This window comes from Mus musculus, chromosome 6 (assembly GCF_000001635.26).
Source record: "Mus musculus strain C57BL/6J chromosome 6, GRCm38.p6 C57BL/6J".
NCBI classification, from domain to species: Eukaryota; Metazoa; Chordata; class Mammalia; order Rodentia; family Muridae; genus Mus; species Mus musculus.
In genome coordinates, this window is record NC_000072.6 from 85897144 (window position 1) to 85909426 (window position 12283).

At 47.9% G+C, this 12283-nt stretch overlaps 1 protein-coding gene across 4 annotated transcripts; it reads right to left on the minus strand.

Annotated features, from left to right (window-relative positions):
• Nucleotides 1–1906: 1906 nt before the first annotated feature.
• On the minus strand, nt 1907–12172 carry Nat8f4 (N-acetyltransferase 8 (GCN5-related) family member 4). Of its 4 annotated transcripts, XM_030255652.1 has the most exons (6): nt 9966–12172; nt 8100–8220; nt 7569–7970; nt 5049–5183; nt 4810–4954; nt 1907–4470 (listed from the first exon to the last, which is right to left on the minus strand). In XM_030255652.1, exon 6 carries the CDS (start codon nt 4394–4396, stop codon nt 3716–3718), a length of 681 nt encoding a protein of 226 aa, XP_030111512.1. In that variant the 5' UTR covers nt 4397–4470; nt 4810–4954; nt 5049–5183; nt 7569–7970; nt 8100–8220; nt 9966–12172; the 3' UTR covers nt 1907–3715. The 4 variants fall into 4 exon arrangements, with proteins under 4 accessions (XP_030111512.1, NP_083607.3, XP_006506783.1 ...); NM_029331.3 differs by lacking the exons at nt 8100–8220; nt 9966–12172 and having other exon boundaries at nt 5049–5186; nt 7569–7795; NM_001145895.1 differs by lacking the exons at nt 7569–7970; nt 8100–8220; nt 9966–12172 and having other exon boundaries at nt 1908–2127; nt 4049–4470; nt 5049–5390.
• Between the last annotated feature and the right edge of the window lie 111 nt (nt 12173–12283).

Consider the following 12283-nt stretch of genomic DNA (forward strand, 5'->3'; position numbering starts at 1 on the left):
TGACTTCCTGTCCTTAGTAATTCAGTTCAGCCTTGAGTCTGTCCATGACTAGAAACATGCAGCTGAACTCCAAGGGAAACCCAGGTTCAAAGAATTGGTACTTCTCAGGCTTCAATAAATGACTTGATTTATATGTGAGGAATAGGCTCAGTGGGCTTTCTTGCTTCTTTGGAAGGGACGCAATCTCTCTGGTTTATTCAGCCACCTATTTCAAGCTTCAGGTCCCTCTCCACCTTACACTGGTTCTTCCAATGACACCTGATTGGGTGTGTGAGGTGCTGTACTCTACAAAATCCAAACTGTTCGTGTCTCTGGCTCCACAGCCTAAGGTGATCCTAAGGACGGAGATTCTAGGTGCACGTTTTACATTAAACAGACTGGCTTTGCAGCTTCATTCTGCCTCTATTTGTCTCTGCATCTCTGTTCCTGAGGCTGGTTAGGATGAATTCATCCAGTCAGAGTCAAAGTGGCACAGCCACTGGCTCTGGTCATAGTCACTCCATTATTACAAAAACTCCACCCACAGTTTGTTCTTTCTAACCTTGGAGAACCTAGCATTTGAGTTTATTCTTTTCCAAACAATTCTCTTTCCTACATGTTTTGTTTTGTTTTAGATGAAAGGTATACAACATGAAGTTAACCGATGGTTACACTGTAAGACTTAGTGGCCATTGCTCCAGCAAGTGTTGTGCATAACCATATTTATCAAATCCCAAGCATCCCCAGCAGACACTGCTTCCTGTTTCTGTCTCCTGAAACTCTGGCCACCTCCATTTTCCCAGGTTAACTCTGAGCAGCTTGGCTCAGAGCTCCTGGCACAATTTCCTATGTATCATGAGGACTTCCCAGCTCCAGTGCATCTTCCTTCTTGTATTAGCCCCACTGAGTCAGTGATGCAAATTCCATCCACAGATACATGCAGCCATCAGCACAGCATGGGCTCCATCTTTGCATCCTTCAGGAGGAGATGGGAAAGCCTTATTCATGGAGAATTGGTTTTGGGGCTGGAGAGGTGGCTCAGCAGTTAAGAGCACTGACTGTTCTTCCAGAGGTCTGAGTTCAATTCCCAGCAACCACATGGTGACTCACACTCATCTGTAATGGGATCTGATGCCCTCTTCTGGTATGTCTGAAGAGAGCTACAGTGTATTCATATAAATAAAACAAATAAATCTTTGGGGAAAAAAATTGGTTCTAGACCACTGATGATGTCTGCCCCCCTCCTCCTGGAGATGGGTACATGGCACCTGGATAAGACTCTGTTTAGGGTGGACATTTACGTGCTGGTATTAGCCTTGTGAGTATAAAAAGCTCCATGTCCCCTCTTATACTCATCAGGCAACATGGGAGGCGGTGTTCCCCTGTGAGAACACAAGACGTGGAGCATAGAAATAACTCTCCATGACACACAGAATACCTTAATTGAAAGCACAGTTGCTGAGATGGTAATGATAATGGCAGGGGGGAGTAAACTGGGGGAGGATGTATTAGCATGGCATGTTTGGATGCTGCCAGCAAATTTTACTGAGCTGTTGCCATGTAGAAAAAAGGGCAGGGGCTGAGCAACGAGGTCCAGCGAATTTCTGAGGCTATATACAGGAGCAGGATCCCTGAGCAGGAGAGATCCCAGTTAGGAGGTGGAGGGCCACACAGCTTTCCCAGATGCCAAGGACACGCTGATTGTCCACTTTGGCAGTCTCTCCATCCTGAAATTGCTTGGCCTTTCTGTTCCTGTCATTTGGCTTCCCTCCCAAGTGGGTACAAAATGAGTAAAACCATCTGGTTTTGGGTGTTTTGTGTCTGACTTTCCCTGGGAATGTGAATGAACATCTATTCTCATCATCCAGGCACTATGACAGACCCAAGCAACTAAGTAACCAAGCAACCAAACACAGATCCACCCGAGTCAAGTTTGATGAAACAGTTTATTGGAGCACAGGAGCACAGCTGAGGGATTACTTACAGGAGCACGGGTTGCCCAGGCAGTATGGCCATTGCATTGGTAATGACTTACAAACCTCCAGCCCTGGGGTTCCTAAGAGGCTTCTCTCTGCTGATAAATGTTTACTGCCTGGGTGACATCAGAGAGGAACGCTCTCCAGAGTCTCCTGAGCCTCTGTCAGCCCCCTAAAAGGGGAAGTTTCAATTTAGACCAGAGAGATACAGGGTATCCCACCCACTCCAGATCTTAAATCTTTATGCATCCGCTTCCATAACTCTTCCAAGCCTTGGACATATACATCTATTTTCTTCCATCTATGGCCCAATATTGGGCTATATCAAAGGATCAGTCACGTATTCTCTGCAATTGTACAAGTTATGAGTCTTTGGAGTGACCATCTCCCACTGTGAAAAGGCTCCCAATTACAAGTGACACTGGAACAGCAGTCATTGGGCATGAACACAAATGTTTTGAAGGCAAGCTGATATACTATACCTGCTTAATAAAAACTAAAACAATAGTAGTAGTCTCCTTACTATGGCCTATGGCCTGCACATCACATAATTTTGTCTTGATTTAGAATAATCAATAGGAATATCCACCTGTGGAGGTCTTAATCAGAAAGTATGTGTGTGCAAACATAACAATGCCACTATAACACTAAAACATACATCTTCCCGGCATGTAACAACACAGCACAGGGAGCAAGACTGTCTCAATAACTGTCCCTCAGCAGCCTGGATCGAGCCTCTTGGCACTAGAAACCCAGCGAGCACACAAGGCTTTTCCAGGTCAGTCTCTTGATTCTTCCATGTCCTGAAACCAAAGTATATCATGTCCTCAGCAAGGAGTTCTCCAGTTCCAGCATGCAACCAAAAGCAGTGGAAACCACATCTGTGATTCGTTGGCCCTCGGGGCCTTTCCTTAATAATTCTGGAAGTCTCTTATGCCTAGCAGGGTCATCTTCGGCCAACAACTTTATTAGTTCTGAGACTGCCTTTCTCCACTCTACAGTGCTGTTCCAACTCCTGAACTGCCATTTTAACTTTTTACAGAGGAAATCCAGGAGCACTGGAAGCCCACTGATGTCCAACCTACTCGAGTGCCAATTAGTCTGGGCGTTTTCCCTAGAGTGACATATTCATGACAACTCCTGATCCCATTTCATTTTCATGAATCCCCAAGTACATTTCATGCATTTAATTGTGCTTTCCCGTAAGACTGGGACCAAGAGGCCAGGAGGGATCATTCCACTAGGAGAGGCCATTCAAAGTTACTCTCACTGCATCAGAGGTCCCCTTCCTCCCTCTGCACAGAGGTGGCTTAGGTGTAAGTTACAGGCTTCGTTGCTCCAGTGCTCTCAGTGCAGCCACCCTGATCTGTGCTGTGCCTCTACCAGTGGAGGCTCCATTTCTACACAAGTCTTAGATTTAAATCCTGTGTGAGCTGCTGGAACTTCAGCTCAGCAAGGTTGCTTGCCTTGAGGTCTTGAGACCACCTAGCTGATACTGACAGCTAACAGATTCCTAAGTGAACTGTGTGCAGGATGGACTCAGTTGGGTTTTGTGCTATCTTATCATGGCACTAGAAAGACGAAAGAGAGATACTTAAAAAGGCAGAATGGAGCCAACACCCACAGGTCACCACCAGCATGGGTGCATCTGAAAGGAGTGCAAAGGGAGCCCTTGGGATTGGTAGCAGGAACTTGTCAGGGATGGCTTGTTCCTACAGCAGAGTGAACTGGAGCCTCCAAGGCAAACAAAGGATAACAGGTCACATCCCTGATCCCCAAGCAAAAGGGAGAGAGTAGGTGAAATGAAGGATAGAAAGACCCATTAACCTTGTGGCTATGCTCACAAAGTACTGGTCTGTTTTCCGGAAGCCCATGGCCTGGTAGAGAGCCACAGCACTGTACTGCACACAACTGGTCTCAAGGACAACATCACTGTAGTCCTGGTCCCGAGCAAACCAGAGGACAGTTCTGACTAGTGCTTTTGCTATCCCCTGTCCTCGATGCTGTGAGGACACAGACAGGCGAAAGAGCTGCATCTGCTTCTTCCCTAATGGAGGGTCCTTGACTGGCCGAGCACCCACTATGCCAACTACCTGGTCTCCAGACTCAGCCACCCAGAAGGAGCCATGTGCATTCAGGTAAGACTTGGTGATGTCAGCCAGGTCAGCTTGCAAACTTGTAGCCACGTAATTTCTCCAAGAAAGCCAGATAAGGAGCCGCAGGCAAAGGAGAAAGAGAAAGCTGCATACTGTGGCCAGGAGCCAGGAGCCAGACACTAGGACTATGGTCACAGGCACCCCAGGTAAAAGCAGGAGAGTCTGAGGTAGTGTCAGCATATGGTGGAAGGCAGCAGGGACATGTTCCTTCATGCCCCTGGAGAACAATTCCAGGACCTTTTTGTGGTCCTTCTCCTGGTACTGTCGGATGTGATAAAAAGCCATGGGGAGACTTCTGGCTCTCAAGTATCAGTGATCACAAGGGACATCCAGACCTTCTTGCACAGCTTCCCTGAGCCCTGCAGGAAACAGAGGAAGCCAGGTCAGCCCCCCAATTCCCTCCCAGACTCTCAGAAGCCAGGGAGACTCCACTCACAGGTGTGCCTCTGTTGACACTACTACAGAGAGAAGTGTCAAGCCATCCGCACTAATGACCCCACTTCCTCCCTTTTCTAGTCATGTGTCCCTGGAACATGTCCCATGACCTCTCTGAGCCCATGTGTCTTCCCCTAGAGACCAGGGTAAAACAGTACCTGGTTTCTAGGAGGCTTTGAAGATTTAATTTGAAGATTTGATTTGAAGATTTGTGAGCAGAGCCCTCCCTGTCAACCTCCTTCTCTAGTGACAAGTTCTCTGACCTTTGGGAACTGAGGTGCCACACTGTGGAAAGATGTGCTGTTCTGAGATCTTCTGTTTCCTCTTCAGGGTCCAGACTGGAAAACTCCTGTGTTCTCAAGTGCAAGTTTCAACAAATCCTCTTTCCAGCAACTGGTATGATTCAGACTACAGAAAAGCAAAGGATCAATGCAAAAACTCTCCACTCAAGAGCCTTCAAGAAGGCTCTGGTACTCCAGACCCAAGGAAAACCAAGTCTCACCTCTCTGTCCTCTCGTGTAGTACCACAGTTCCAAGTGTCCAGGATGGCTTCAGGCTCCAATGACATCCAGGGAGAATCTACCAGGGTCTGATGAACCTCTAGAGCATAGATCTAGCCTGGCACTTCATTGGCTGACTACTGAACAATCATAAACCAAAGGTCAAGAGCTGAAATATGACATGGGAGGGAACCCATATCTATTATCTCTTGGGCTCCACAGTATTATCCTAGAGGAAGCTGGATCTGGCTTGCCTCAAGTTCCTCATCATTTCAGGAAGCTTCACTCTCCTCTCTGTCCCTTTCGTGTCATAACCTCTTACACCCAGTGTACTTTGCCACCTCTGGTTTCCGGCCTAGTCAGTGGCATTGGCACATGCCTCCTAGAAGAGGTCACAAAGACAGGGATGACAGGTGCATCACAAGATCATGACATATGCTGGTTCACCTGTAGCATTTAGCCTGGGTCTATGGCCACCTGAGGGCAAGCAAGTTCTAAGGAGAAAGAAGGAAGGCAGCCTTGGTGGGGTCCTATATTGAAGCAGATGCTCAGGAGTTTGGGGGGCTTAAAGGATAGCCTTTAGAACTTTATAAAAATCAATAATAAAAACCAGAGGATGTGGGAAAGAGGATAAAGGCAGTGAGGGTTTCAGGGGAGGACTTAGGATGAAGGCTCTAGGAGAGCTTCCTTAGCCTCTCGCCATCAGTCAGGGAGCTCTCAGGTCAAGGAGAGAAACAGAGATTCCCTGAGCAGGACTAAGGAGCAGCTTGAAGAGAATATGTCACAGTTTTGGAGGAAAGACACCCTACATAGAGGGGGGAAACATTAGGATGGGGGAGGAATGGGGGAGGGAGAGGAGAGGGAACAACTTATATAGTGCATGTAGCACGGACCCTTATAAGGAACAGATAGATATTGTTTTAATTAGTGGGATGCATGTACTGTGTGTGTGTTTATATGACTTGATACATATGTGAGAATCAATCAGGAGAGAGAGAAAGATGGCAGAGACCTCTCCAAAGGCAGGAGAGCTAGAGAAGGCCCAGGTACAGGGGCCCCAGATGGCTCACAAAGCAGCTAGACAAGGAGAACAACCTTGCTTGAAAGAAACCAAGCTACCTGAGGTCAGGCTCTGAAGTGAGTCTGGCAGAAACAAAAGGCATGACTTATGGTTAATTCACTCAGGGGTGTGATTTGCCACCATCTTGCATTCCATGATCTGTCAGCATCTCATGGTTTGTATGGTCTGAAGGAGAGCCTTGTCTGAGTTGACAAAGGAATCAGTTGGGTTGGCAGAGAACCAAGAGACACAAAGTTCACTGAGACCAGAGTGAAGACATTAAGACCTCTGAGCCTCCAACCATGTGGACATACATTTTGGAGCTAAATTGACAGTAGATTTAACAGGATTCAGGTGGGGCTGAACACCATGAGCACATGACTATAAAAGAATAACTAAGACCCTACTGGGGCAAGGCCATGCTTAGGAAACTCATGGCTTGTCTGTCCATGCTGCCTTCAGTTTTCTTTCATATGGTAAACCAGAAGCTGGAACCCAGGTCCTGGTGAAAGCTGCTGTTACCGACTGAAGGCAAAATGCTCCCTATAAGTTTATACATTTAAATATTGGTCTCCAAATGGTGTCACTGTTTTGGTAGGTTGTAGACTCTTTGAGGCCTAGGTAGCATTAAGTGGGACTACAGGAGTAGGCTACATGGTTATAGTCTACTCAGATGGGGACCTGAGTTCTGTTCCCAGCTTTACCCAGCAGCAAGGGCACATTCCTGCCAAAGCCAGAAGCTACTCCTGCTATGTCACAGACCCACCTACCCACCCATCCCCCAATACCCTAGCTTAGTCAATCCTCAGGGAAAAAGCCTATTTGTGGTCTCTTGTGCTACTGGAATTGAGTCTCTGCTGCAGAATAAGGATAAGAACCTGCAGTGGCAGGTCCTTGTTGCTTCTCACACATTCTGTCCTTGGTGGCCTCCTTAAGAGCAGTGCCTTGATCTTAAGCCATTCACTGCCTCCACAATGCCAAAAACAGGAGGTTTCACCTCGGTTTAACATAGTGTCCGGGAAAACTCAGTGTCCTGAGGAACGCCCCTCTTGGTTGAGGGTGTTAATGTGGCCCCAGTCTTCCAAGCACTCCTGGAGCTCCTTCAATCAAAAACACTCACTCACCTCCCCAAGTGGATGCCTCCCTAATTCCTCCTGAGAGCCCACTTGATAAGAGTCCAGAATGTTCTTGCAAAGGGCAGTGAATCTTCCCGTGGTGGTACTCTGTCTCCACCCCAGGGAGAACCTGAGGGTTTCTAAGGAGAGCCAGGAGGCTGGCTAAGAACAAAGGCACGACTCAAAACACCATTTCAATTTCCACCTTTTCCTGAAAAGCACCTGTTTTCCTCTCTGTCAGCAACTCAGGCTCTGTGCTGAGGAAGACTCATCGGAAGAAGGTGAGGGCGACACCCACCAGCATCTGAAAGACTTCCTGAGCAGCTCAGCAGCTCAGCAGCTCTCACCTTGGGCGGGAACTGTGTCTTCCGGAAGTGGCGGACTTGTTTCCGTGGGGAAGATCTTTCTGGGACGACCGAGACTAAAGGTGAGCTCCGCTCTCAGGAACTGACCCAGCGAGTGCTTCTCCTGCCTTGCGGACACTTTTCTCCTGAGATGGTGAGCAGACTCCTGGCCCAAGTTCACTGCGCCCCCTCCAAGGCCAAGTGTGAGAGCAGGTGTAAGAAAGGGGTGCGCGCCTCAGCGCTGCTCTGGACGCGCGGCGCCCCCTGGCGGCAGGATCCGAGGCTGAGGCAGGATCAGAGAGCAGAGGCCACTGAAGATCTTGTGCTTGTAGGAGTGTGTCTCTACTGGTCTCTAAGGCTTCATGCTCAGTAGGTACTCAGACTTTGCCTTCAATCACGATGTTTCTAATTAAAAAAAAAAACACTCATTTCACTACTTTAATAATCTTGTGTATACAACATACCTCGAGGTCATGAAACTACAGTCCATAAAGAGTCAGAGAAAAGTAAAACAACTAGATCAGTGTTACTCACCCACAGAGACCTGTGTGCAGAGCACATTTTCATTTGTGAGGATGCTTCAGGCTCTGAATAATTCTTATGATGTTTGACCCATGGCCAATTTGGTGGCCACCATCAGATTTCCCACGACAAACTGAAAAATGACGATGAGAACTACATGGAAAATATGTTCAACCACTTGAAAGGAAAGCTTGTATCTGAGAGAAAGGAAGCCCATGACTGAGGAAGAAGGCGGTCCAGAGATGTCTCAGACAGAGAAAACACTAGTTCCTTGTATTTTTTAGCTACTAGTGGTTTTGAAAGATATCTTAGCAAATGTCACTTCAATTCTGATATCATTGAAGAGGGTGGAAACAAATGTTACCTAACATCTCAAACGGAAAGTCATCAGGTTTGTCTAAACATTCTTCCTGACATAACAAGTACCTAAGCAATCAACACCGTTAGGGGCTGGGAAGACGAGGCAAGGAGTAATGCTCTTGCTGGACTCGCATGAGCACTGGGATGGTGAGAACCCCACACCCAGACTCTACTTGAAAATGCTGGGAGGGGTGGCAAGGGAGCCATAATCTACATGTTCAAGTCAGAGGAGGACTGTTAAGAGCTAGTTCTTGGGCTGGGCGGTGGTGGCACACACTCAGCAGGTGGGAGGCAGAGGCAGATGGATTTCTGAGTTCGAGGCCAGCCTGGTGTACAAAGTGTGTTCCAGTACAGCCAGGACTACACAGAGAAACCCTGTCTCTAAAAAACAAAACAAAACAAAACAAAACCTTCCACTGTGTGATCCTGGTGCTTTACTTGGCGTCCCTACCATGGAAAGAGTGGGATAAAGAGGTGGCAGGAACTCCTCAGTCAGTGTTGGTGTGAGGCTGCTACTGTCTGCACTACTAATGCCAGTGTCCAAGTTAGCCAGCTCCACAACACCTCTAATGCCCCACCACACTGTGAATGCCAGTGCAGGGATGAGCTGCCCCGAAGCAACCCTGTAAGCAATGCCAGTTACTAAACACATCCTCCACTTTGGCCTGTGTGCTGCTGGTACAGTTTATTAATGTGTGTCTGGAAGATGATTGGTGAAGCTCTTATTTTCTCCTTGAGGTGTGTTTGATCCCTGTGAGCCTCAGATCAAGAAAACAAATAAAGTGTTTCCATTTCCCAGGAAGGAAGTTAACAGAAGTTCTCATGACTCTCAAAGGGCAGTTTGAGCCCATGTAAGAACAATGGTCTCTACAGTAACCAGTGAAGTCCAGAGCCTGTGTTATGCTTTGGAAAAACTTCTCATTTCTACCTAGAATGTGCTGTGAGGAAAGGGGATGTAGGAGCTAGGGATAGGCTCAGTCAGAAAAGCGCTTGCCATACAAACATTAGGACCTGAGTTGGATCCGTAGCATCTATGTTCATAACTGAGGCATGGTGGCCAGCCCTTGTAAATTCTAGCTCTGAGGAGGCAGAAACCAGAAAATCCCTAGGACTCTTTGCAGCCAGTGTACCCTAATAGTTTAGTCCCAAGTTCCAGTGAGAGACTGTTTCAAAAGGTGGGTGGCGGGCTCCTCTGCAGACATGTGCACCAACCTACATGGGTAAGGGGGTGGAGAAAAGAGACAGAAGATGTGTTTTCGGGGGTCACATTTATTTGCCTACTTGGATAAGAAGCCAACAGGGATACAGTGGAGGAGGGGCTGTGTCAATCAGTGGTCACTCTCACTCCCCAGGATTGGGAAAGACAAGCAAGGCTTTGTGTCAGTATGGAGGAGGTGGCTTTGGCACACCACAGCCACCATTCAGAACCCAGCCAGCCCTAAGCCTCCAGCTGCATTTTAGGAGAACCCAGTGCTCACAGGCTATGTGATGGCCTCCTGCTGCCAACCTCCTACTTACCCCATCCCAAGCTGTGCGCTCAGCAGCCTTGAGCTGGGCTGGCTCATGGCCACTCTGGCTTTGTTGTTCTATTTTTCCTGGCTTTGCTGCAGCTCTGTTCAGTCACCCTAGAGAGTAAAGCATGGCCTTCAGGTCAGTTGCTCTGGGGACAGAATTTAGATGCATCACAACTGGCTGTCCTAGATGCCTTCACAGCCCTTCATGCCGAGGTCAGCACTTGCCCTCCTGCCACCCCTCTGCCCTGGAGACTGGGTCTCTGTACTGACACAGCAAGGGTTTGGCATTGGGGATGAGGTGGGAGGCCTGGGAGAGATTGGAAGATGGAGGAAGGGAGTGGTGCTTTGTCTGGGGCCTCCTTGAGGACAGGGTCTATTCCCAGCTGCCCAGGTTCTCCAAACCTTCCCTCCCTTCCTGTCCAGAACAGGCAGCCTTGGTGACTTCAAACTTCTGCTCATCCCGTTCAGGCTCAAAGTCACAGCATGCTGGCTTTAGAGCATCCTCAGTGTGACTCCTGCCTGTCCCGTTTTACTCAACTTGTTACTGTCACAAAGTCACTGAGGTAATCCACTGACAAAGTGAAAAGGGATGTTGTGACTCAGAGTTTTGGAGGGTCTAGCCTAGGGCAGACTCAGCTGCTCTGAGAAAGCTCTGAAAGAGGGACCCCTGCAGGCTCACAGGCAGCTCAGACACTGGTTAGGAGATTGTCTCTAAGACCTTAGGCTGGATGGGGTGCGAAGAGATGAGTCCTGGGTAGGTGGCATTTGGATTTCTCTCAGCAGAGCCCCAGACTTGGTCCAACTTGGATCTCAGCATGGGCTGAGCAGTCCAGAGCTGGTTGAAGGACAGTGGCTATAGCAGGTGTCCTCTCCCTGCAGTAGGGATGGACACCTTGGCAAGTAGAAACTAACATGCTGTTCTTTGTCCCCTAGAATGGAATGGGTGGAAGAACCTACCTGAGAAGTCCTGGGATTTAGGTGCAGGGGCAGCTTCTATTCAGAAGCAGCCCTCAGGCATAGCTCAGCATGTAGGTAGCCACATAGACCAGAGCCTTGTTTCTCCAGAGGCCCAGTGAGACACATGTTTTTGGCTATCGGGAACATCTGCTAATTTGTGTTCTAGAAGTGCATGGCCATCTTTTTTGGGGTAGTGGACACACTACAGTGCCATGAAGTCTGGTATAGGGAGCATTCCCACTGCCATGGAGCCACAGTGTTGAGACCAGGCTGGCTGGACTATGTTAAAATTAGTGCATTTAAAAACAAAGATGTCCAACCTAAAAGGCATTTCTGCAGGTGTAGGAAAGAAAACATTCGTGGTTGAACAGGGAATACTCCAGTGGGATGCCAACACTGCATTTCAATGGCAGTGTTCCAGACTTAATGAAACTTTAACCTGTCATGCCACCTGCAGCTACACCCACCCCATGCTTCTGTAAACAACAGAAGTCTGTGGTGGAGGATAGCATTCACCTCGATCCACCTCACTCTATCAGACACATACCAAATTGTGTGAGGCAAAGCCACAAGAAACTACTATCTTCATGAATTAGCATTAAGTGTCTCATGTAGGAGCCCGAGATAGGCTTCCAACATCCCCACAGTCTAGGAGATAGGTACTACCCCTCTGGGTGTCTGCATCTCAAGAGGCACCAGGGATGTTGAGAAGACTGCTAGTGTGTGGCTTGTGAGCCCTGTTAACTCCTAAGGTTTACACACATCTCCAAGGAGCAGAGATGTTTACAATGACAAGCATTGGGAGGCTTTTCTTGCAGAAATGTGAAGATATTCCAGGTTGGACACTGACAGACCAGATAAATCCTACCATCCACATCTAGCTTAGTTGAATTAGTGAGTTTATTGTGTCTCGGAATGCGAGCAAGGAGCCTTAATGATTCAAAGACAGCTTCATCCCTGAAAAGCCACAGGATGGCTCACATTCATCATCCTGGAGCCCTGCACCACTTGCAAGCAGCTCTGAGGTGGGTCTCTTCTCCCCAGCAGTTGCTGCTAATAGAACCTTGGGGTGGGCCTCAGTGGATCCTTTAAGTTTCAGGTACTTCCTGATCTTGTCAGTTGTCTCACCTCTTGGGTCTCTTTCGCTTACTGCACAAGTCTCATGAGCTTTCAGAAAGTAGCCATTTCCTAGGAAATGAAACCCTACTTTCTGAAAGGAGCAGTGTTTGTTTTCCTAGGAAACAGTCATAGCAAGCTTACTACTGAAAGCACTGCTGTAAGAGAAAGTGATAGAGACACTTTTTTTTTCTAATTTCCAAATAAGGAGACTATAGTGACTATGTGCACACGTGTGCACATACCAAT